At 38.2% G+C, this 26,240-nt stretch overlaps 1 protein-coding gene and 1 pseudogene across 5 annotated transcripts in view; one reads left to right on the top strand and one right to left on the bottom strand.

Annotated features, from left to right (window-relative positions):
- Positions 1-549: 549 nt before the first annotated feature.
- Positions 550-660, bottom strand: LOC129681143 (small nucleolar RNA SNORA17; annotated as a pseudogene).
- Positions 661-4,605: 3,945 nt separating this feature from the next.
- Herc6 (HECT and RLD domain containing E3 ubiquitin protein ligase family member 6) overlaps positions 4,606-26,240 on the top strand; it is an 82,699-nt gene continuing 61,064 nt past the window's right edge. For all 5 annotated transcript variants that reach the window (XM_055612723.1, XM_055612722.1, XM_055612721.1 and 2 more), the window contains exons 1-10: positions 4,606-4,844; positions 6,720-6,879; positions 8,109-8,185; positions 14,254-14,481; positions 15,854-15,948; positions 17,818-17,945; positions 21,076-21,212; positions 21,637-21,710; positions 23,122-23,240; positions 24,106-24,165. In XM_055612723.1, coding sequence (XP_055468698.1) covers positions 4,652-4,844; positions 6,720-6,879; positions 8,109-8,185; positions 14,254-14,481; positions 15,854-15,948; positions 17,818-17,945; positions 21,076-21,212; positions 21,637-21,710; positions 23,122-23,240; positions 24,106-24,165 — 1,271 coding nt within the window. In that variant the 5' untranslated portion in view covers positions 4,606-4,651. The remainder of the gene's footprint in view (positions 4,845-6,719; positions 6,880-8,108; positions 8,186-14,253; positions 14,482-15,853; positions 15,949-17,817; positions 17,946-21,075; positions 21,213-21,636; positions 21,711-23,121; positions 23,241-24,105; positions 24,166-26,240) is intronic.

Genomic DNA, 26,240 nt, shown 5'->3' with positions numbered 1-26,240 from the left:
TTTCATGCCCCTAGGGCCCTCTCTCCCACAATGCTCAGACAAGGAGGTAGGGCCAGTTCTGCACAGCCCTCAGACGTCAGTACGTCCCAGGGTGGCAGCCCAGACTGGGGATGTCCATCTGGCCTTTGGTGGTAACAGATCCCTGCTACTGTAGGGCCATGGACCCAGACATGGCTCCCAGTGTCAGCACAAACCAGGACTCCACCACCATCCCAGGAGACATCACTAGCTACTCACATCAGGCTGTTCCTCACTACCCTCGAGTCTCTAGTTCTGCTTCTTTTCATTTGCACACATCTTTCTGCCTCTCTTTCTCTTCCATTTCTCTACTAATTACTTGCTTCTCTTAGTGGTGTCCAGGGTTTCTGAGTGTCTGGGGTTGTCTCAGGGGTGCTATGCCCTGCTATGCCTTATTGCACCGGTCAAGGGTCATCTTGGACATGGTCTGCTCCCCCTGGCCTGTACGATACAGGTGGACATCTCAGGCTATCTTCCTGTTCATGCCCCCTGACGCTGGACTGGTGGTCATCTCAAGCTCACTTTTTCAGGGGTGTTAGGCTACTAATCACTCATGTGTTCACAGATCAGAGCACTGAGCACAGACACAGCCTCTCTCCTCCCTGACACAGCAGCCACACCTGCAATGCTTCTAGGAGCATGAATTACTTTTATTTTAATGGTTAGAGATACAATGAGACTCTAGAAGGAATCATTGTAACATTGCTTGTTTGCTTTTTTTTTTTTTTAAACAAAATACAAGTGCTGTTTTATTTATTTATTTTTTTTCCAAAATTCTAGCACTTTATACTTCAGGACACTTTAGACACTAATCAAGAAACACCAGTACTAACGGTATAAAACACCATGAATGCTGTTGTTATTAGAGTTTAATATATTTTGTATAATTTGATAAGAAGAATTAATGCAAACCTTTGGGCATCTCTAGCTACAATAAATGGAATTAAAGTTTGAACTAAATCTGAGCATATTTTAGGGCCTTTTGCAGTGTTTAATTTGTTGTAAATGTATAGTGAAAAACTGGTCAGGGGACCAGTATATACACAAACACACACACACACACACACACACACACACACACACACTCACATTCACATACACAACATTTTAATAATTTATTTTATTTTATTTGCATTGGTGTTTTGCCTGCATGTATGTCTGTGTGAGGGTGTCAGATCCTGGAGTTATAGACAGTTGTGACTTGCTGGATAGGTACTCAGAATTGAACCCAGGGCCTGTGAAAGATCAGTCAAGGCTTATAATTGCTGCGCTATCTTTCCAGCCACTACACAACACAAATTAAACAGGAATAAATTTATTTCCTTTAGATGTAAGAATTTGAGTTTAAAATATAGATACCCTAATTGGAGTTTCCTTTTGAAGATTTAAAGTAGGTTTTGTAAGTTTAAAAACTAGTTATTCTTGTCATGTTCAAAAAGAAATTTAAAATTTTGAGCCTGTGACTATGATTAAAAAAAAAAAAAAGAAAACGTTTGGCAGTCAGTGCTTATTGTAACAGTTATCAAAGCTAGACTAATACACAACAGAATTCCATTTATTAAGGTTAAACCTTGAACTTTGAAGTCTTAACATCATATATATAATCTTTAGGCATCATCTTTTTAAACATACCTTAAATCACTTCTTAAGACAACAGTATGGTAACTTGAGTTTGCTTTTACATTGAAACCTGCTTTGTGATTTTATCTTTTTCAGCATGCAGCTTTTTATCAAGGTCAACCTGTCTATGAATTTGTCTTTCTCAATGGGAGAACTAGTAGCTCTAGGGAAAACAAGGCTGAGAGATGGCTCAGTGGTTAAGAGCACTGGCTGCTCTTCTAGAGGACCTGAGTTCAATTCCCAGCCACTACATTGTGGCTCACGACCATCTATGGTGGGATCTGATGTCCTCCTCTGGCATTCATGTGTGTATCAGATGAAGCGCTCAGGCCTAAATAAATAAAAACTTAAAATATTATAGTAACCTTTTAAAAATGAATAACTGCCAACTCTCTAGCCACTTGATCTCTGATTTGACCTAAGGTTTACTCCATGAGATAGAACCCATACCTGAAACTGTTTAGGTGACCAAGAACCAGAATTTAGATAGCCCAGAGACTGAGCAAAACCAAATACTACTGATCTTAAAACAAAAACAAAATACAACAATAAAAAGGTAACAAAAAATGACTCAGTGATATTCTGCTATACTCATAGGTCAGTGTCTAATTCAGCCATAATCAGAGAGGCTTCATCCTGCAGCAGATAGGAACAAATAGAGAACCATAGCCAGATATTATTCAGGGGGGTGTGTCTCCATCAAATTCCTCCCTTCAGAGTTCAGTGAACCCTTCAGAAGAGGAGGCAGAAGGAGTGGCAGAGCAGCAGGGATGGAGGACAACAGGAGAACAAGGCCTTCTAATCTAAGCAAATCTCGTCTGAACACAGACTGAAGCAGCAATCACAGGGCCTTTTCAGGGCTGCACTAGGTCTTTTGCATATATAGCTATAGCATATGCTATAGCTTTCAGTTTAGTACTTTTATGGGATTCTTGATTGTGTAAATGAGTGGGTCTCTGATTCTTGTGCCTTCTCTTGGGGTACTTTCATTTTTCTGTTGGCTTGGCTTATCCAACTTTAATATGAAGGTTTACATTTCTCTGCCACCGGACCTTGCCCTCAGCCTCTGCAGTCAGACTGAGTTGAGCAACAACTTCTTTGCAGCTTAGTCTGGTTCATTATTGCATCTCTACAGGTTTTCAGCTTTGGCTTTCTAGGCCTCTTTGAAACGTCCTTAAAACTTCTTTAACCCCTGTATGCATCCCATAATCTATATAGTATACAGATAGATAGATGATAGATAGATAGATAGATAGATAGATAGATAGATAGATAGAAAGAAAGATTTATCATATTATGTTTAATGTGTGATCTGAAACTAATAATCAAGACTGGAATAAAAGAACCTCAGCCATGGCTGCCAAGGAAAGTATATTCCCTGGGAATTGGCTGCCACTGAAATGGCTATACCCTGTGAATTTATTGTCACTTAATAATTATTTCACAAACCTAACAATTTGCCCAGAGAAGCAAGACTCACAGCAGCTTGGTTATAATGGAGATACTTTTCTTCTTCCCTGTGTCCTTTGCTACTCAGCACTTGAAACTCAAACAGCCAGGTTTTATTTATTTTATTTTTTATATTAATTACAGTTTATTTACTTTGTATCCCAGCTGTAGCCCTCTCCCTCATTCCCTCCCAATCCCACTCTCCCTCCCCTCATCTCTTCCCTGCCCCTCTCTAAGGCCACTTATAGGGGAGGTCCTCCTCTCCTTCCATCTGGCTCTAGCTTAGCAGGTCTCACCAGGACTGGCTGCAATGTTCTCCTCTGTGGCCTAGCTAGGCTGCTCCTCCCCCGGGGGTTGGGGGCGGAGGTCAAAGAGCTACCCATAGAGTTCATGCTTGAGATAGTTCCTGTTCCACTTACTAGGGAAGCCTCTTGGATACTGAGCTGCCATGGGCTGCATCCAATCAGGGGTTCTAGGTTATATCCATGCATGGTCTGTGGTTGGAGAATCAGTCTCAGACAAGCCCCTGTGCCCAGATACATTTGGTCCTTGTGGAGCTCCAGGTCATACTAACTCCCTCTTCTTTCATGATTCCCTGCACTCTGCCCAAGTTTGGCCATGAGTCTCAGCATCTGCTTTGATACACTGCTAGGTAGTCTTTCAGAGGCCCTCTATGGTAGGCTCCTATCCTGCATCTCGTTTTCTCCTATTTCCAATGTCCATCCCATTTGTCTTTCTAAGTAAGGATTGATCTTCTTACTCTGTGTCCTCCTTCTTGTTTAGCTTCTTTAGGTGTACAGATTTTAGTATGTTTATCTTATTTTATAGGTCTACTATCCACTTATAAGTGAGTATATACCCTGTGTGTCTTTCTGTTTCTGGGATACCTCACTCAGGTTGATCTTTTCTAGGTCTCACCATTTGCTTGCAAATTTCATGATTTCCTTGTTTTCAATTGCTAAGTAGTATTCCATTGTGTAAATGTACCACAATTTCTGTATCCATTCCTCAACTGAGGGACATCTGGGTTGTTTCCAGGTTCTGGCTATTACAAATAAAGCTGCTACTAACATGGTTGAACAAATGTCCTTGTTGTGTACTTGAGCATATTTTGGATAGATGCCTAGAAGTGGTATAGCTGGATCCTGAGGAAGCACTATTTCTAATTGTCTGAGATAGCATCAGATTGATTTCCAAAGTGGTTGTATAAATTTACATTCTCACCAGCAATGGAGGAGGGTTCCCCTTTCTCCACAACCTCTCCAACGTGTGTTGTCACTTGAGTTTTTGATCTTAGCCATTCTGATGGGTGTAAGGTGAAATCTCAGGGTCATTTTAATTTGCATCTCCTTAATGAACAGCCAGGTTTTAAGAGGACCTGCGCAGGAAGCCCGTGAAAAAGTTTTTATGGCACCGGAGACAAGTGACCACTTACACAAAAGAAAGGACCGTGACGTAAGAGACAAGGCAGCGCCCCTGGGAGGAGTTAAGAAGCTAGGTTACTTGTGTCTGGGAGCCAATACGACCTAGTTGTCAAACCAGAGCTGTGGGTGACTCCGGAGAGATGTACTTCTGCTGGGCTGCGGGAAGCCCTCAGCCTTGTCGACTGGAGGCGGGAACCGGCGTTAAGCTTTTGCAGGCTGCCAGCGGGGAGCGCCATTCGCTGCTATTGTTCAGCAACCACAGGGTGCACTCCTTTGGGGACAACAGATGGGGCCAGCTGGGCCAGAAGAGAGAGCAAAGTACCGATCAGCCAGGTGAGTACCCACCCCAAGAGCAGCTGCTCCGGACAGTATGCAGGCGCCTAGGCTCGCTGAACCAGGAGACTAGGGATACCGGGTGGCTAGACCAGGGATGCCGGGAAAGCTGAGAACCCTGCTTTAAGGTGCGCCTGTTAACGGTTTCGTTTTCCAGAGCTCCAGAGTTTGTTTCGGTTTCCAGTTCCTCTTCATTGACAAACTGAAAATTGCATTCCTCTGGACAGAAATAAGGTCCCTCTCTCTTGACTTTGCAGACCAAGCTAAGCCTGAGTGAACTTTTCTGGAGGAGGTCTTCCAAACCTAGTGGGTTACACACCTCTAACTACCTTAGCAATTTAGCAATACCCTGGAGCATCTTTTCTCCTAAGTTTTAAAATAAGTAAAATAGCACTTTTGGGCATTAAAGCTGTTGTAGGAATGTAAAAAAGAAGATACCTGTAGAGTCTGGAGAGACAGTTCAGTGGCTAAGAGTTCGGTTTCTCGCACCTATTGGGCAGTTTACAACCATCTGTAATTCCAACTCCAGGGGATCTGATGCCTCCATGGGCACCAGCACACACACAAGCACAGAGTGACACACTCACACATGCACATGAATAAAAATAATATATTTTTCAAAGGAAGCCACCTGTAAGCACTCCAAAAGGCAGCTCTAATAAGAAGGCAGAGTTCCTTCTTCTCCTATTTTCTCTGTATGTATTTAATCCTTATAGAACTGATGTCATTATAAATTATTGTATTTGTACTTAAAGAACAAATTGTGTTTTTATCAAAGCATAATACCCCATTAGGGGCTTTTATACATGATATTGATTCACATTCTTGTAAGTATAGCTCTAACTAAAGTTCAGTCTGTTTTTCTTTCTTTTCTTTGTTTGTCATTTTATATACTAAGCAAACACTCGACTACTGGGCCATATTACATTACCAGCCCTTGACTATATTTGATTACATGCTTAGAATAATTTGAAGAACTGTGTGGGAAATGAAAATTATTCTTCTATCCTTTTAGATTCAGTCCTGGAAGCTGCAAATTTAACTGGAAAAAATTAACAGCATGATATTTTATTAATCTGTTAGCTAGTGAGTAATTTGTGTCTATAGGAATTCACAGAAAGTAAATGAAAAGGGGTGCTTAGATTCACTGAAATTAAAAAAGAAAAGACGTTGGGACTTTAATGGATAATAAATTGTGGGAAACAGTTACAAAGCACTTGCCATACACAAATGAGGCCCTAGGTCAAGCCCTAGTACTGCAAAAACAAAACAGAACAAAAAAGAAGCAGAAAGAAATAAAAAGATAAACTGTGTATGTTAATAACCTGAATCTCTGATTGAAACATTTAATCACTCATGAACAGATCAGCACTAGAGTGCAAGGACTCAGGCCGCACTGAGGGGTATGAGATTTCAGCTGGAAACTTTCACAAACTTGTGCAGAATTTAAGAGAGCAAATAATTTAAGAGACCAAATAATTATCTTGGTTAAAGTGGTCAGGCCCTGGTTAAAGTTCTATTCTCTGTGTAAAGATTAGCTGGACACATTTCAGTTTCTTTTCCCTAGGCCATGCCCATCATTTTGAGTTGGGTTTCAGTTTGCTTATGCTCAAACCTTGCCAGCCAAGTTGTATCCAGATAGTCACTATAATGCAGCTGTGTTTCCACACATGTAAGACAAACATACTGTATTTGTTTCTCCCCAATGTTTAGGAAGACTTCAGGCTTGATTTAAGAGATGCTATTAAATCTGGATAGCTCTTCATCTTCTTTCTTTCTTTCTTTCTTTCTTTTTGAAGGCAACTACTGACTTAAACTCTACAAAGTTCATAATCTTACAGGAATTTTTTTTTAATTATTTTTTTGTATCTAAAGAACCAATTCAGGCACTGGCTAATATCCACGTTGACCTGGTGAGCTGTGGGAAGGCACACTCTCTGGCTGTCTGCCACAAAGGAAGAGTCTTTGCTTGGGGAGCTGGTTCTGATGGGCAGCTGGGGATTGGAGAATTTAAGGAAATAAATTTTATGCCCATGTGAGTATTTCAATTCACTGTTTCTTCAGTATTTTTGGTGCTAGGTACTCAATGCCAAGACACGAAAGTGACCATGACTGAGGTGTTCCTGAGTCTCAAGGGTTAAAATGTGGTGAGAGAAGTGGTCAGGAAATCATGTGTAGTAGATTAATTGAAGGAGAAAATAAGAATGAAGTGATATGTGATATTCCCAGTTTTACTTATTGTAATAGAATTATGGGAACTCACTTGGAGTTCCCATATTTATCCTCCAGTAAATAAATAAAGAAAAATATTACCTTAAGTACAAATCAACAAGGTACCAAGTATTCAGAAAGAAATCTTACTTGATTATCTTGTATCTGAGTAAAGCAGAGCCTCTTACATTAACCACACTTTATGTATTTCCCAAATATTTAAGCCCCTCTGCTGTAGACTACACATTAGCATTATGAAGAGGCCTAATGGGACACACCATACTCTTCCATTGAACCTCTAATATACATAGACCTTTACTGATACAGAGACAGGAGAATCAGAAGTTTAAGGTCGTCCTCAGTTGCAAAGGGAATCAGACCAGCCACACCTATGTGAGGCGCTTTCTCACCCTCCTCCCCTCAAAAACCCTAAATCCTTCGAACAAGCAAACAAGTAAACAAATACAACACCCCCAACCGTAACCAAACAAAAACAATGGATGCAATGCAATTTTGGCCCCATGCTGTGTGTCAAACTAAAGAGATATTCGATTAAGGAAGAGTATACAGCAGAGAATTGTGGTCCTGTTCAGGCAGTCAGATGCCTTGTCAGCTTAGTGATGCTGTGGTTAGATGGCTGAGATCCCTGCCGTCCAGTACACTGTCCAGTGAAACTACAGCTATGGTGGTGGGATTAGCAGGGTTGGTGTAGGAAAGCAGCCTCTGTCTGACCTGATGAACTGATTCAAGAGGGGCGAGATAAGTGGGAAACCCCGATGCTGCTCTGTCTTCACATGGGAACGGAGATGGTCTGAGGCTCTTGGAGGCTGGGAGAGAAACCCTTCCTCTAAGTAGCTAAAATAAAAAAAAAAAAAAAGAGTGGAAAAAAAAACAGTTTGGCATTTTGGGGTAATGGTATTATGGAAGCACAGGAGAATACAATTATTCCCTAAGATCTGATGTATTATCTAAAATACTTTTAAATATCTGTAATTTCTTTGATCACTCATTCTAAACAAGGTTTAACAGATTTTTGTGACGTATTTATTATAGGAAAATAAAAGCTTTGGCGGACATAAAAATAATCCAAGTTTCCTGTGGACACTACCACTCTTTGGCATTATCAGAAGGTAAAGAATACTTTGGCGACCTCTGTCATTCGGAAATATTTTTAAAGAATGTTGTGGAGATTTTGATCAGGATTGCAGTGAACCTGTAAATTGCTTTTGGTATGATGACCATTTTCACAATATTATTTCTACCTATTCATGAGCATGAGAGGCTTTTTAAAATTATCTGTTCTTTATTAATTACACTTTATTCAGTTTGTATCCCCCCATAAGCCCCTCTCTCTTCCCCTCTTAATCCCACCCTCACTCCCCCTTCTTCACGCATGCCCCTCCCCAAGTACACTGATACGGGAGGTCCTTCAGAAGCTTTTTTTTTTCTTCATTTTCCAATGTCTCCAATCTCTTCATTCAGAGATTTCAAGTTTTCATTGTTGAGGTTCTTCACCTTTTTGGTTAGGATTATTCATAGATACTTATTTTCTTTGAGGCTATTGTAAATGGGCATATGCTGGTCTTTCTCAGAATGTTTATTGTTGATTTTTAGAAAGGCTACTAAGTTTTATGAATTGATCTTTTTTGTATAATAAAAAAGATTTTGCTGAATTTATTGATTCTTTCTAGAAGTGTTCTGATGGAGTATTTGGAGTCTCTTATGTCTAATACCATCTCATCTGAAAATAACGATAATTTTGTTTCTTTTTATTTTTGCTTCTTTAATTTCCTTCTATTGCCTTTTGTTCCAGATAGTGCTTAGAGCACTATATTGAAAGAGTGAAGACAGCAGACAGCCCTGCCTCATTCCTGATTTTAATGGCAGTGATTCAAGTTTTTCTCCATTTAATGTTTGTCATATATTAATTTTAAATTAATTCTATTAATTATTAATTTGAGTTATGTATCCTCCAGTCCTACTCTCTTTAGGACTTTTATTATGAAAGTAAGTTGGATTTTTGTCAAAGGCATTTGCATTTATTGAGATGTTCATCTTATCTTTAAGTCTGTTTATATTACCTGGAGGCTTTTTATTATTGTTTCAATCTACTCATTTGTTGTGAGTCTGTTTAGGGTATTGATTTCTTCTTGGTTCAACTTCAGTGGTTTGAATGAATCTAGAAATTTGTATAATTCTTTTAGATTTTATAATTCCCCTATACTATTCTGAATTTCTTTGGCATGTATTGTAATGGTTCAATATTAATTTCTGATTCTGTTAATTTGGGACATGTCTTTCTTTTGATTAATTGGGCTAAGGGTCTGTCAATTTTGTTTAACTCTCAAAGAACTGGCACTTAGATTAGTTAATAATACTCTTTCGAGTTTCCAAAAGATAAGAGAGTGAAACAGTATCTAGAGGTTAGTGTGAGGAATCAAGGACACCTATCCTTGGAATATCAATGTTAGATTAATTTCTCCCAGATATGGTGGAAGCAGCTGTCACAGCTGCTTCTGTATAGACTACACCATGGTACTGAGATGCTATGGTTTGGCTTTCCTGTAGACATGGAGAAAAAGAGGCATAGTAATCAACACCTACCATGAACCAGGTTGCTGACTTTAGGACAGTATCCAATAGCTTGGGCTAGAATGTTATTAGCTTGTTTATTCAGCCTGTGCCACACAATGGAGATACAGAGATAAGTAGACTATGGTGACTGACTTAGAAAAGTTGTTTGTAGATTAAGGTGGAGAAACCCATAAACAAACAGTAATGAAGCCCATTTGACCCAATAGAAGGACCAGTTGTAGAATGTCTATGATACCTACAATTGTCAGTAAAATACAAATTCCAGTGAGTCAGTGGTCTAGAAACAAACAAATATTTTAAGTTTCACATCTGGAAAAAACAACAACATAGGGTCCAAGGAGAAGAAGAGGGAGGGAGGGTGAGATTGGGAGGGGATGAGGGAGGGGCTACAGCGGGGATACAAAGTGAATAAACTGTAATTAATTAAAAAATAAATTAAAAAAATAACAGTACTCTTTCAGCTTAGGATTGCTTTGGCTTTCCAGGGTATTTTGTAGTTCCATAATGAATTTTAGAATGTTTGTTTGTTTGTTTCTGTTTTTGTGAAGAATGCTATGGAGATTTTTTGTTAATTAAATTTTTATTTTTTATATTAATTACAATTTATTTACTTTGTATCCCCGCTGTAGCCCCCTCTCTCATTCTCTCCCAACCCCTTCCTCCCTCATCTCCTCTCTGCCCCTCTCTAAGTCCGCTGATAGGGGAGGACCTCCTCCCCTTCCATCTGACCCTAGCTTATCAGGTCTCACCAGGACTGGCTACAATGTCCTCCTCTGTGGCCTAGCAAGGCTACTCCTCCCTCGTGGGTGGGAGGGGGGAAGTCAAAGAGCTAGCCACTGAGTTAATGTCAGAGACAGATTATAACTGGAATTTTGTTGAGTGTGTAAGTGTCTTTTGATAAAAAAACATTTCTTTTCACAGTATTAATTTTGTGTACCCATGACCATGAACGGGCTTTCTATTTTCTTGTGTCTTCCTCAACCTTTTTTTTTCAGGTTTTAAATTTTTCATCATGTAAGTAGTTCACTTTCTTGGCTGGGCTTATTCCTAGATATGTTATTTTTTCACTGAGACAATTGTAAATGTGATTATGTCAATGATCTCTTTGTCAGCAAGTTTGTTGTTTATATGGGAAGGCTGTTGAGTTTTTAAAGTTGATTTTATGTCCTACCATTTGCTGAAATTGTTGCTTTCTGGTACAAATTTTGTGATCTTGTATGTATAATATCCTATGATATGAAATAGAAATAATTTCTTCTTTTCCTACTTTCATTCCTCTCAATATTTTTCTTGTCTTATTGCTCTAGCTAGGGCTTTAAAATCTTTAGTGAAAGGAGTGGGGAGAGTGGCCTATCCTTTGGATGAAGTGAGATATTAACATTGTCTGTTATTATTAGGTTGCCGTTAATCTGTGTCTTTAATTTTGGTCCTACAGTTGCTATAATTGTGTGTACTAGAGTTTGGTACCTATATGTTTAGAATTCTAATATGTATTGGTTAACTGTTCTCTTGATTAAAATCAATAAAAGTTTTCTAATTTGTCTATCTTGAATCTTTATAATCTCTTTTGATTAGTTTTAGTTTGAAGTCTATCTTGTCAAATATTTGGATAGGAATGCTTGCTTGGTTCCTGGTCCCATTTGTTTGGACATCTTCCTATTTTAGAGTTGTTCTTTTCCTTAACGCCAAGGTTATTGTATTGTAGAAAACAGAAGTATGGATTTTGTTTTAAATCCAGCCTCTCTATTTTTTAATTGGACAGTTAAGGCAATTAATAAAGTTATAATTTATAATTTATTTAATTTTTATCTTATGTGCATTAATGTGAAGGTGTCAGATCCCTTGGAATTGGTGTTACAGACAGTTCTGAGCTGCCTTGTGGGTGCTGGGAATTGAACCCGGGTCCTTTGGAAGAGCAGACAGTGCCATCTCTCCAGCCCCTCTAAGGTTATTATTTAAAGATGTGTGCTGATTGCAATCTTATTCTTTTTGTTTGTTGTCTGTGTTCTTATTCTTAGTTTAGTAATTATAGCTTCACTTTTCTCCTTCTTTAGTTATGCTTATTTCTATATTTAGGCTAAAATATTGCTTCCAGGGACTGGAGAGATGGCTCAGTGGTTAGGAGCACTGTTTGCTCTTCCAAAGGACTCGGGTTCAATTCCCAGCACCTATATGGCAGCTCACAACTGTCTGTAACTCCAGTTCCAAGGGATCTGACACCTTTACACTAATGCACATAGAGTAAAATTAAATACATTATTAAAAAAATATTGCTTCCAGTACCCTTTGCAGGTCTGATTTTGTAGACACAGATTCTTTTAGCATGCTTGTATCATGAAAAGTGTTTCTTTCTACTTCATATATTGCTGATGGTTTCACTGGGTATAGACATACACTTTTGCATTTGTGATCTTTTAAAAGTTGGATACATTGCTTCAAGCTCTTCTAGCTTTTACAGTTTTTATTGGGAAATTAGTTGTTATTATAATGGGGTTTCCTTTATGTTTTTTTTTCTCTTGCAACTTTCAATTCATTCCTTCTTTAAATTTTAATGCTTTAACTATTGTATTCTATGAGAATTTTTTTTGATCTTGTCTACTTAGTATTCTGTGTGTTTTTTGTATTTTTCTTGATATATTTTTCTTTTGCTTGAGGTTGTTTTCTTTTGTGATCACACTGAAGTTCTGGCCTATGGCACTCATCTGGGATTCATCTCCTTTGTCTAGCCTCACTTAGTTTCAAGATTTGGTAATTTTATGCTTTTTCACAATTATGCCTGTTCCTTTTCTGAATTTTAATATGTGTTTCACATTCTTTGCTGTGTTGTGTAATTCTTCTATTTTAAGCCTTGATATTCTATCTTTTTACTTGGTCAATTTATTTGGAAGCCTTTCCTCTGAGGTTTCTAACTAGGTTATTGAGATTTTTAAAATCCCATCTCCAATTCAACTTGAGTTCTCTTCAATATTTTTATCTTTTTATTGAATTTAGATCTCAAATTCTGTACTGTTTTTGTCATTTCACTCATGTTTGTTTTTTTCTTGAACATCAGTCAACATTTATTCCTCATGTTCACTAAATTGTGTCATTTTTTTTTAACTCCTTGAATTCTTTGGCAAAGTTTATGGTTGTTCTTTTTAAGTTCTGTGTCAGTGCCCATCTATGTAATGCTCATTGAAGAACATTTGTATAGCACTAGTGGATTTTGGGGTGTAAATACTGTCTTGATCCTTCATAGTTGTTTTCAAGAAGACAAGGGCACAAACCAACTTTTGTTGGTTGTGTTTCTGATGTGGACACAGTAGACTGTAAGGCTGGGCTCTAGTACAGGATATATGTGCTGGGCTTGACCTGGAGAATGTATGTGCATGGGTGACCAGGGTCAAGAAGGGTCATGTCAAAGCATGCAGGTGGGTTATTTGTGTCTCCTTATCACATGAAGGTCCTTGTTAGGAAAGAGTCCCAAACAGAAGAAGAGTGGCAGGGGATGCCAGAATCCCTGGCCAGTGCTTCAGGGTCACATGAGTTACAGCCTGGACTTAAATTTTTAAAATATCACTTTGGCCACCCTTGATAGAAAAGACTGTTGTGAGCAAGGGAGAAATGTGGGACACTAGTTTAAAGCTCTAATTTCCCATGGTATCTTGGCTAAAGTGGTAACGTTGGGAAATGAGAAAAAGTTGAATTCTGTGTATATTTGACAGCAGGGGTGTGGGGATTTAGGATTTTCTAGCTTGAAGCATATAGAAAACACAAGTTAAGAACAATTCCATGTATTTGGTGGTGGAACAGCTGTAAAAACACAGTTTCCTTTGCAAGTGAAAATAATGGACATTGTTTTGAAGAGACTCGAACTTGACAATGTGCCTTGCCTTTCATCTGAAAACTTTAGTCTCATTTCTTCCATTATCTTTGTTTTATTAATTTTTGAAGGCTTGTTAAATTAACTACAACACAAAGAGTAGGAAAAAATAGTGTGTTTGCAACACCATGAGTGAACTTATGGGATATTATAGTGGTAACTTAAGCCAGACATAAAAAGACAAATGCTGCCTATTTCTCTTACATGTAAAATCACAGGATACCAGACTCAAATAAACAGAGTAGAGTGGTGGCTGCCAGGAACATATAGTTAGGGGAAAGGAAGAAGTTTCAAAGACTATAAACTCACCTATAGGATGAATGAGGTCTGGAACTCTGTTGTCCTACAATGTAACTATTGTTTATAATAATGCTTTGTATATTTGACATTTATTAAGAAAGCAGAGCTTTGTTTTGTTCCACTTTCCTGTCTTCTTATTTATTTGGAATTGGCCATTGAACCTAAGAATAGTAAATAGTCTGAGTACACTCTAGAGATACAGCCTCAGCCCTACAAGCAGAATTAGGAAAAACAAAACAAAAAACAGCAACAGCAAAACTACCTGTGTAAGTCAATTTAATTAGCTAATTCTGGCATTTGTTTTACAGTGTATATGCATATTAGAATATTGCTTCATCTTTCAAATATGTATAAGTTTTCTTTGTCAAGTATATCTCAGTAAAACCAAAACAAAATGTGGTACTGAGGTGACAGGTTTTACTGTGTTCTTCATTTTTGTAGATAGCCAAGTATTTTCATGGGGAAATAACAGTCAAGGTCAGCTGGGCCTGGGGAAGAAGTTCCGTTCTCAAGCCAGCCCACAGAAGGTGAAGTCCCTGGAGGGGATCCCATTGGCTCAAGTGGCTGCAGGTGGCACTCACAGCTTTGCTCTGTCTCTCATGGGGACTTCATTTGGCTGGGGAAGCAACAGTGCTGGGCAGTTGGCCCTCAGTGAAAAAAATATTGAGGGTAAGAAAATTGTTTTATATTTACGAGTTGTTATTCTTTTGCAGCTGGAAAACTGGCCTGCCACAGGGCATAACAATGTAGTTCCCAAACTCTGTCTCATTAGCATTACCTGGAAAACTGTATCAGCTTTTCCTTGCTTCTGGAATAATATCACAAAACTAAGCAACTTTAAACAATACACTTTTTATCTAAAGTCAGGAGTCCACTCCTAGGTCTCAGCCAGCAGGTTGGCCTTGCTTTTTGAAGGTTCTGTGTTAGAATCCATTTTCTTGTTTTTTCTAGCTTCTATAGGACTCTAGCTTTACCAGGACTATCCCTGTTTCTGCAAACCTGTGGTGGCAGATTAAAACTTTTAAAAATCGTGCTATGATAACACTGGCCGTTTTGCCTACAGCTTCCTCAGTTAAAGGAGTAGCACAGAGCCCACTTGGATCATCCAGGCTAACCTCCCTAGTTTAAGGCCAATTGGTTAACATTTTTAATTCTACTGCTTCCTTATTGCCACTTTACCAGGTCACCTATCATATTTACAAGCTCTGGCCTTGGCTCTGGCCATTGTCTACCATAGGATGCCTTTAAAGCTCTTGATGTCCAGGTCAAGCCCCAGGGAAATTAGAGCATAGAATCCTGTGCTGTGAGTGACAGGATTCAGCCATTGTTACAGATTCCCATGTCATTTTCATGTGCAAGCTTTGGGAATCACTGATTAAACTGATAGTGTTAGAGGAAATGCTAGCTCACATGTTTAAAAAAAGTTTCTGAGCAAGTGTCTCTCTTTGTTCCTCTAAAACACATTAAAATTCATTAAAATTTAAAACTACATTAAAATTCATTAAGAAGTCTTCTTCAAGAACTCCAGTCTCTTCTGTCCATTTCATTTCATTTGGCTAGTATATATTTCAGCACCTACCATGTGTCAGGACAATGGCCAGAACTTACAATACATCTAACCCTCTTAAGGTAGGTTCTCTTATTCTCTGTGTCATTAACACAGGCATTTACCATATGCATCAGAAATGAATACAAATTATGAAAAAATTTTGGGAGATTGGTACTGGAGCTTAGTACTGAAGCTTAGTACTCCAGGACAATTGCTTCAGATGTTCTAGAAGGTTAAAGGTTTCCAGAAATGAGTATGAGAGTGCATAGCTTCCCCTCAGCATATTTTTTCTTTTAATACTTCTGAATGTTCACTTTCAAAATTATATTGACAGAAATCATAAAAGTTATAAAAACGTTAAGATAAGAAAATCTGAGACTATCTTCCCACACTCGCCAGAGTCTCACTTTGTAGCCCAAGCTCTTCTCAAACTTACAAACCCCTCCCTGAGTCATTTTCTTATATTCTAGAAAGTCTGCTTTCTTTCAACAGTGAAGATCTACAAGCCTCACTCAATCGGAGCTCTGAAGAATCTGGGCGTGGTTTATATTAGCTGTGGTCATGAGCACACTGCAGTGCTTACCCAGGTAACTCAAAATGTGCTTCTCCTTTTCAGATGTTGGAGAATTATTGATAAGAGATATGCGTTGTTTACTGTTGACAGTAATCAATCTGAGTCTGTCCAGGTTACTGTAACAAAACCTCACCAACCATGCAGCTTAGAGATAAGGGAAGTATAATTCTCATAGCTCTAGAAGCCACAACATCCTAGAGATTTACATATGATGATGGGTGGCTTTTTGACTCCCAGGTGATAGATTTTGCTGTGTTCTCACACAATAGAAGGGGTTGGAGTGTTCTTCTTGAGTCTTTTTTTTTTTTTAATATATAAGAAAAATAACTTCATTAATGATGGATTTACCCTCATGAATTAATCATATACCAAAGGTCCAATTCTATCTCCTGATAACACTATATTATAAATTGGGTTTTGTTGTAAAGATTTATTTTGTGAATGTAAGTGTTTTGTCCACATGTATGTCTGAGCATCGCATAAACACAGTGTTTAAGTAGGGCCAAATTCACTGGAACTGACATTACCAAGCTGTTAGGCTCCATATGGATGCCAGGAACAGACCTTAGACCCTCTGCAGAAGCAACAAATGCTCTTATCTGCTGAGCCATTGCTCCCAAACCCAGAAGTTAAGATTTTCATAAACGAATTTTACAAGAACACCAACGTTCAAATATGACATAAGATGAATTTCAATATCTAAAAATGCCTATCTAATATACAAATATCTAAAGTGGAAAACTGAACTAAATAGAAATCAGGAGATGTCTCAATAGAAGTTAATAGACGTTAATGTAGGAGCTAATCTTTCAGGCAATTATTCATTGGCAAAATTGGTCTGCACAAAAATTTGTTTTATCATTTTCAATAACCCACTTCACAGACAAGCACACACTTTGTGTTTTGAGGCAGGATCTCTCTCATTGGCCTGGGGCTCATTCATTCTGTCAACCCAACAGACAAGGAAGCCCAATCCTTTATTTCCATATCACTAACACTGGGATTAGAAGTGCACACCACAGTGCCTTGTTTTTATATGAATTCAGGGGATTGAATCTGGCTCCCCATGCTTATGTAACCAGCACTTTACCAACTGAGTTATCCCCAAGCCCCTAGAGTTGCTTTAAATAAAGAATCATCTTTTGAGGAGAGTGAATTTTCAGGAAATGCCGAAATAAATAAAGCACCCAACACAATATTTAAATGTTGGTGTTAGTGTTCAACAGTTAATTTGTCACGATTAATTCAGCAACAACCATTAAGTGTCTAGTTCTTTTTTCCTAGCCTTATTGAAACAGAATTCACAAAATTATAATATTCCTTGTGTATATACAGTATACATGTGGAAAAGGTACCTTTCTCTTCATTAAATACTGGAGAGAGAGAGGGGAAGAGGGAGAAGGATAGGGAGGGGGAAAGGGAAAGGGAAAGGGAGAGAGAGAGAGAGAGAGAAAGAGAGAGTATACATGAACACAGGAGAATTCAGATCCTCTGGAGCTGGAGTTACAGGTGGTGATGAGATGCTTGACATGGGTGGTTGAATCAAACTCTAGTCCTCTGCAAAGCAGTACATGCTTTAAGTGCTGAACCATCTTTCCAGCCCCTGTCTTAGCAATATTAAGTGTGTAATGCATTCTTAAAATCTTCAAAGTGTATAGTTTTCAAAGAAATTCCATAAATCTATAAATAATTTTTGTAATAATAATACAAATAATTTTTAAATAAGTTTATGACAATTTATAAATAAGTATAAATAATTTGGGAATAAATTTATGGAATTTATAAATAAATTTATAAGATACAAATTTCACATACCGCTTTTGTACTAACATAGTTATCTTTTAAAACATGGAATTAATCTGATTCCTTATTTTTTAAACAGGATGGACAAGTGTTTACATTTGGAAGCAATAGCTCTGGACAGATACATCATAGTCCCAGGAGTAACAGAAGAGGCCCACAACTCGTAGAAGGAATTGGTGGCCATGTTTCACAGATAGAGTGTGGAAGGTATCAGGCCTTTTAAAAAAGTTTGAACGGAAAGTATTATGAGACACCCAAAACCACATGGCTACACTCTTGATAAAAACTTTTCGTCTTAAAAATTTACTTCTTTAAAATACATTTTAATTTGAAAATTTCATTTCTATTAATAATTATGCAACAAATAATTATTAGAAGTTTACTATAATAGACAACTTTTCTCTGAGTAGAGGGTAGGAGAGAATTAAATAGCAAAGGTGGTAGTATTTGCCTGCTTAAGTTGGTAAGACAAATTAATCTCATGCATACAGAGCATAATGACTATTAACATATATTCAGGGTTTCAGTTGACCTAATTATGAGGTTATATCTCATAATACCTATTTTGAGTATTTGTATATGTATCTAACCCAGTACAAAATAAAACCCCAAAATTTTTTCTCTATTTATTATTATTATTATTATTATTATTATTATTATTATTATTATTCACTTTGTATCCCCCCATAAGCCCCTCCCTCCTCCCCTCTCGATCCCACCCTCCCTCCCCCTTCTTCATGCATGCTCCTCCCCAAGTCCACTGATAGGGGAGGTCCTCCTTTCCTTCCTTCTGATCTTAGTCTATCAGATCTCATCAGGAGTGGCTGCATTGTCATCTTCTGTGGCCTGGTAAGACTTCTCTACCCTCAGGGGGAGGTGATCAAAGAGCAGGCCAATCAGTTCATGTCAGAGATAGTCCCTTTTCTCATTACTATGTAGCCCACTTAGACACTAAACTGCCATCCATGGATTACATCTGCTCAGGGGTTCTAGGTTATCTCCATGCCTGGTACTTGGTTGGAGTATGGGTCTCTGGGAAGACCCCTGTGTTCAAATCTTCTAGTTCTGTTGCTCTCCTTGTAGAAAACTCCAAAATTTTGCATTTAAAACACACAAAATAGAATATGGGATCCCCACATAAATTTAAAAAGAGGGCTACCTAGTATTTGACTGGGTAAAAAAACAAACTGCCTATTCAACAAATGATGCTAGTAAAACTTGATATCCACCTGAATAAAAATGAAATTAGATTCATATCTCTCACCTTGCACAAAAATTAATTCAAATTTAGCCTGGAAGATGGCTCTGGGATTAAAATTTTCTCAGCACAAGGCTGAGAGAGAACCAGGGATGACATCCCCAAGACCTATGTAAATGGTGGGTGGGTGTGGCAGTCCACCTGTAATTCCAGCATTGAAGGGAATCAGGGCTTTCCCAAGAGACTAGTCATATCAGAAGTCTTTGGCTGGGTTTATTAATAGACTTATTAATTACTTATTCCGTAATGAATAAGGAATAAAAGTGATAGAAGATTCCTGATATGAGCCTAGAAACCCCATAGGCGCACACATATGTTTACCCACACTCATGTGGGCATATATATATATATATATATATATATATATATATATATATATATATACACCATACATGTTCACCATATATACACTGATACATGGAAAAAAACAAAACAACAACAACAAAAAACCTCAACTCCAGTGGATTAAAGACCTTATTTTGAAACTTGAAGCCCTGAAAATGCTAGAGGAAGACATTAGGAAAAATCCTTCAAGATGCAGGCACTTTCCAAAAAGGACTCCAATAGAAGAGAAATAACTTCAAGAATTAACAAATTGAATTGCATGAAATTTACAACCTCATACAAGCAAGAAAATCTATCAGCAGAGTGAACAGACAGCTTATAAAGGGAGAAAATCCTTGCCAGCTACTTCAGACAAAAGGCTAAGATCTAGAACATATAAAAACCCAAACTGCTAATAAATGTGCCATGAAATGAGCAGATGGTTTTCCCAATAAGCAGCACATGTTAACCATGAACATTTTAAAACATGTTTAACATCTGTAACATTCAGGAAAATGCATATTGAAAACTAATTTGAGTTTGCACCTCACCTATGTCAGAACAACTGTATTCAAGGAAAAAAGCAGAAGAAATCCTGGCAAGGGTAGGAAAAAGCCAATGCTGGTGGGAATGTAAACTGGTGCAGCCACCATGGAAACCAGTACAGAGATCTCTGAAACAATTAAAAGTAGAACTATCGTTTGACCCAGCTGTGCTTCCCAGGGCATATGCCCAAAAGACTCCAAAAGACATTTGCACACTATTCATAAAAACCAGGAAATGGAATCAGCCTAGATGCCTCCTTGATAGGTGGACAGATAGGTATTGAAAATGTGATATACATATACAATGAAGTTTTCCTCAGATATCAAGAAAAATGGAATATGAAAATTTCAGGAAAATGAATAGATCTGGAAATTACTATATTAAGAGAGCTGACTCAGACTCAAGACAAAAACATGTTTTGTTCCATGCAGATCTTAACTTTTACTGTTTGTATGTATTTGTGTGGGTGAGAATGTGATAGCTCATGAGAGACTAAAAAGGGAGGAAAGATATGTGAGGAAGGCAGGCAATGGAACACATGTGACATGAGAGCAGAAAGGATACTACAGGGGTGGAAGGGTAAGGGAGGAGAGACACAGAAAGATATGAGCAAACATGGCAAAGAGAGACAATAAAAACAAGCATTTGACAGCTTCATGACAAAGCTTGATATTTTGTGTGCTGTTTTAAAAATTAAGAAAAAAATACATAAAATACCTGATACGTAGAACAACTGGTAGAATGCTTGCCAATACCTTACAAACGTAAGAGTAGATCCCTCGAACTACATATAGTGGGTGTGGTGGCAGTGGTACCAGGTGTGGCGGTGGTTGTAGTGGTGGTGATGATGAAGTCAGTGTTTAACCCCAGCAGTAGGGAGGTAAAGGCAGAAGGATCACAAAGTCAAGCTTATCCTTTGCTACATAGAGAGATGGTAGCAAGCCTGGTCTATATGAGACTCTGGCTCAAAACAAAACCAAAAAGGCTACATGATAGGAAATACAGTGAATCCCCATCACTAACTTTATCTTGACTAGTAAGTTAATGCCACCTCTTTGGAGATGCCGCCTAGTACTCTGCAACACTAACACTGTAATGAGACGGCTGGCTGCATGGCAAAGGTGAATGGCATTTTCTTTTTTCTTGAAAGCTTGAGTGTCTGGTTCTTTGGAATATCGTATTATCATTGCATTGTGTTTCATGTTGTAGTTATCACACCATTGCATATGTCTACACCACTGGTCAAGTGGTGTCTTTAGGCTGTGGACCAAGTTACACAAGCAACCCAACTCATCAGAAGGCCCCAGCAGAGAACTCTCACGTTACCTGCCTCCTATCTGCAGAAGGTATGAGTCCTTCTACCAGCTCATGACACCTTCTTTCACAGGATTCCACTGAATGATGATTATGCTGCTTAGTACTTTTATTTTAAACTGCTGAACTTTTTCCTGAATTAGAAACTTCTGAAGATTTAAGAAATACCAAACAAGATATCAAATTAGTTAATTATATTAACAATATGATTTGATATATTTAAACAAATGCATAAGCATGTCAACTCCAATTCATTATGCAAGTGTCTAGACAACTAAAATGTTTATTGAGTGAATAAATAGCATTTGATATGGCCAAAATTAATTGTTTATGCTATTTGTAGTCAAAATTTAGGAGAGTATAAATTTTCAACAATGAATAAATTCGACTTAGTTATGTATAGACATATTTTTTTTTCCCATTAAAACTCTGAACACGTATATCTTACTTTTTTAGACCTTGTGGATATTGAAATCAAAGACATTTTTGCTGGAGCATACACCAACTTTGTGACAACTCGTCGGGTATTGGTATGTGTTATTTCTTTTAAAACTTTTTTTCTGTAGATTTCAGCAATTATTTCTTTTTCTGGTGTCAGGAAACTGAAACCAGAGCCTTGTATATGCTAGGCAAGCATTCTCCCCTGGGCCATACCCACCTTTCCCTAAATTTCAGATTAGCATTTGATAACATAAATTATTCATGTTTTTAGATTTCTTACTAAAATTATGTGTTCCTCTGATAAAAGGAAGACAGTTTACAAGACCTGGTCTCAAACAATGATCAGTGAGCTGGGGATGTGGTTCTCTGGGAGACTACTTGCCTAGCATGCAAAAGTCCTGGATTTGATCCCAAAGTGGGGATGGCAGGAGAAGAAGGGGGGAAATGAGGGGAAGGCTTAAGACAGAGAGAGGAGGGAGAGAGAGAGAAGATGAGAAGATGGGACAGGGAAGATGCCTAAGACAAAGAAGAAGAGGAACAAAATTAGGCTATGGGGTAAAGTTTGGACAACAGAGGAGCAGTCAAGTAAGAAGACATGAGAAAATGGTTTCTAACGTGGGAACTTGGAGGTGGCTTTTCCAGAGAAGCAACAGTGCAGGGAAGTCAGGTCAGATGAGTACAGAGTTTAATTTTTCTTTGGGAGGGAAGATTGTGTTGTTTTAGCAGAGAGCAATAACCTGCCTGAAATGGGGTCAGCACAAGAGGAGGAAAGAAAGTTGAAACAAGGATTTTTTGACAACAGAGACATTTTGACAGGAAAGTAAATTAGAAGATCATCGGAGGGCTTCCCATGAGTGGCAGGAGAATGTCCCAGAGTAGGAAAGAGAAAAAAGTACCATGCTGTATCCATTTGAGTCTCTGTGGCTGTGATGCAATAGTGTGGCCAAAAGCAAACTGGAGATGAAAGGGTGGAATTGGCTTACAGCTTATAGTCCATTATGAGGGGAAGTCAGGGTAGGAATGCAAGGCAGGGACCTGGAGGCAGGAACTTGAAGTAAAGACCATGGAGGAACACTGCTTATTATCTTGCTCTGGCTTGTTCTGCTACTTATATAGGCCAACCTCACCTGCATGGAGATAGTATCACCCACAGTAGGCTGGGCCTTCACACATCAGCCATTAATCAAGAACACGCTCTAGAGACAAAAACTATAGGCTAATCTGATAGTCAATTTAGCTGGGATTCCCTAAGCTTTATGTCACCTATTTCATTTTCAAATTTTAATATTTTCTTGTGTTACACTTTTAAAAATGCAAACCAAGTAAAATGGACCCAAGTTAGGAAGCAGAATGTTTAGGCCAGTCCTGATGCCAAAGCTCAACCCACCAAACACCTGCCCAAGAGGGCAGGGCTTGTATTTGTCAGGCACTATATCGATTGTTAGTCAACATGTGTGTACATTTTCCCGGTCATTTGTGTGTTTATCTTTTTCTTTAAAGCATACTAGGCCCGCAAGTGACTCCATGAAAATCCTGCCAGAAATGATCCGAATCAAGCAGATACTGGTAAAGAAATGGAGAGCAGCAAAAAACCGGAAAGAGCATGAAGAAGCCAAAAGGTGACCCAGTTTGATGACTTAGAGCCAATTCTGTGTTTCTGAAATCCTGATCACTTTGCCCTAGCTCTAAGAAAGAAGATTTGGGTTTATCGTAATAAAATTTACATTTTGGATGTGGTTCTCTTTTTACTTCTTTTTGGTTAGATCAGTCATTGATGTGTGCAGTAATTAATTTTTTACTTAACATAAGTAAGAGCTACAGGGAGAATGCGTATGCCATGTACCTTTCTAAGTAAGGGAGATATATGAGTGAATCTTAACATTAAGTTGTACTGCTTTCAGATTTTCATAGTTGACTCACTAGCATTTCAGAATTTAGGCTTTCAGAGTGATGGGTTTATTCAAATGCAAATGCCTAAAACGTCAACAAGAAAGAGTTGGTGATACATAGTAATATTTAAAAGTAGTATACTCATAATCTGGATATTAATAATGAATCTAGAGCTGTGTTATTTATTCACATATGTGATGAAAGAGGCTATAGGTATATCTAACTTGCAGCCCACAGGTCATGTGAATTCTAGGCTACCAATAAATACTGCTTAATACATTTGTATATGACAATGACAACATTCCTAATGCTGTGACCCTTTAATACAGTTCCTCATGTTGTGGTGACCTAACCATAAAATTATTTTCATTGGTAATTCATAATTAATTTTGCTACTGTTATGAATCATAATGTAAATTTCAGGTATTTCTAATGGTTTTAGGCCACCCTCATGAAAGAATCACTTGACACCCCCCCCCAAAAGAGTTGTGGCCCACAGATTGAGAAGCACTGCTATATGACACTATCTCCTTGCAATGTCAAAAGGTTGGAAACTGCCCTGTTGTGACTTTGCCCTTCTTATTATGTTTTCAGAGAAATCAGTTTGATATTTTCATCTTCTACGTGTTTTACTGCAAGCTTTTTGAAGAAAAGGTAAAACTTCAATGGAAATTACCTTTATTTAAAAATACTGGAGGCTGTCTAAAATGAAAATTGTAGAACTAGGTTGAGCTTGAATTTTGTCAGCACACAGATTCCAACATAGAGATCCTCTGGTTGATAAAAGATTCTTTCATTTTATAAACTAACTCCTCCACATTCCTGCGTCTTTTGTTTTAATGGAAGGAATGGTGTTTTATTCAGGCTCTTTATATCTACAGCTAAACATTTGTGCATAAAATATTGCTTTACTATTTTAAAACTAGGAATTTATTTTACAGTTCCTACTGAGTTGGATCAACAAAGAAATGAGATCATGTTTTGTTTTTCATGTGTTGCTACAGAGAAAAATCTAATTTTTTCCTTATTTGGTTTAATGGTAGGCCTGATTCTGAGAGTCAGGTAATATATTTGTTTTGGATTTTTGAGACAGACTTTCATGTAGCCCAACTGGCCTTGATCATGCATATAGATGAGCAAGACCCTAAACATCTGACCTTTCTGCCCTCATCTCTTAAGTGCTGATGTTACCTAATAGTTTAAATAATTTCTTTAAAGCTCAGTATTTGGGCCTTCTATCCTGCATTTCTGAGAATCTCTCAAGGTGTCACCTAGGTATGTATCGAAGGAGTTGGGGGATGAGCAATGTCAAGGGTTTTAGGCTCTTCTCTGTTTCCTCTGGAGACTGGCACACTATTGATCTGTCTGTGGCTGTTGTGTAATTTATTCTGCTACTTCTTCATGTAGATATGCTTTGTGCTTCTCTTGTGAACTTGCTTCAAGTTGGCTCCAGAGTTTAGAAGATGGTAATGTACATGTTGTGTTATCACCCCCTGGTTTCTAGGTGACACTGCCTTTACTCTTGCTCATTGATTTTTCATATATCTCAGCAATTTAATTAATTCTTTTTTTCTTCTTCCATTGCATGTGTCTTAATTAGGGTTTTTATTGTTGTAATGAAACAACATGACAACAACAAGCAGTTTGGAGAGGAAAGGGGTTGGCTGGTTTATGCTTCCAAAATGTTCACCATTAAAGGATGTCAGGACAGGAACTCAGGATGTCAGGAAGTTGGAGGCAGGACCTGATACAGAGTCCATGGAGGAGTCCTACTTACTGGCTTGTTTCCCATGAATTGCTTACCCTTCTTTTTTTCCCCCTTATTTTTTATAGAACTCAGGACCACCAGCCCAGGAGTCCAACCCACAATAGACTGGTCCCTCCCCATTAATCACTAATGAATGCCCTACAGCCTTTCCTACAGCCTGATCTTATGAAAACTCTCTGATGACTCTAGCTTATATCATAAAACTAGCCAGGTTAGTGTGTGTGAGAGAGATGTTTGTGCATATTCAGGTGAAAGCAACAAAGAATGTTAGGTGTCTCCAATTGCTGTGCAGCTCATATTCCATTTTATTTTTCAAGAAGAAAAACCCACCACTAGAACTGTTGCTGAAGACCATATATATGCGTTGGTTGAATGATATTGAGAAATCAAGTTGGAATTGAGCTATAAGATTCATCCCTGATGGCTATTTTCATAGTTTTAAAAGGGCAATTTATGCTTCTAGGGAAGAAAGATAAACAGCTGTGTATCCTACAAGCTACAGTACCAATTTGCCTTGCAAGGTATACCCATTTGTGCAACAGTGCACTACTGTTGATGGCATAACCAGCTCCTCTCCTGATTGGATTTGAGACCCACTCCATAGGAGCAAAACCATCCCTAGTATTGTAAAGCTGGTCAAAAACATATGTTGGGGGCTGTCATAGATCCTGTGGAGGAGCCGAAACTTGCTTTGCTGAAGTGGAATATCATCAAACTGCTTTTTTGAATATTTATAATTACATTCAGAAACAAATGCTACTGTCAGCCTTAACAAAAGAAGGTTTTGTTTTGCTTTGTTTTTCTCAGTGGTTGGTGGTAAATGCAGAGACTCATGGCTGCACAAAGTCCCTAGAATAAGTGATAAATGAGTGCTCAGTTTTAAAGAAGACATTCATGTCTTTCCTTGTGAGCTCAAGGAACATCAAACAAAGTGGAGCAGAAAAAATAATGTCCAAGGGCT

Source organism: Psammomys obesus, unplaced genomic scaffold, assembly GCF_907164565.1.
Source record: "Psammomys obesus unplaced genomic scaffold, mPsaObe1.curated_primary_1811, whole genome shotgun sequence".
Lineage (NCBI taxonomy): Eukaryota > Metazoa > Chordata > Mammalia > Rodentia > Muridae > Psammomys > Psammomys obesus.
Note: the sequence above shows the minus strand (reverse complement) of the source record. Positions and strands in the feature narration are given on the sequence as shown.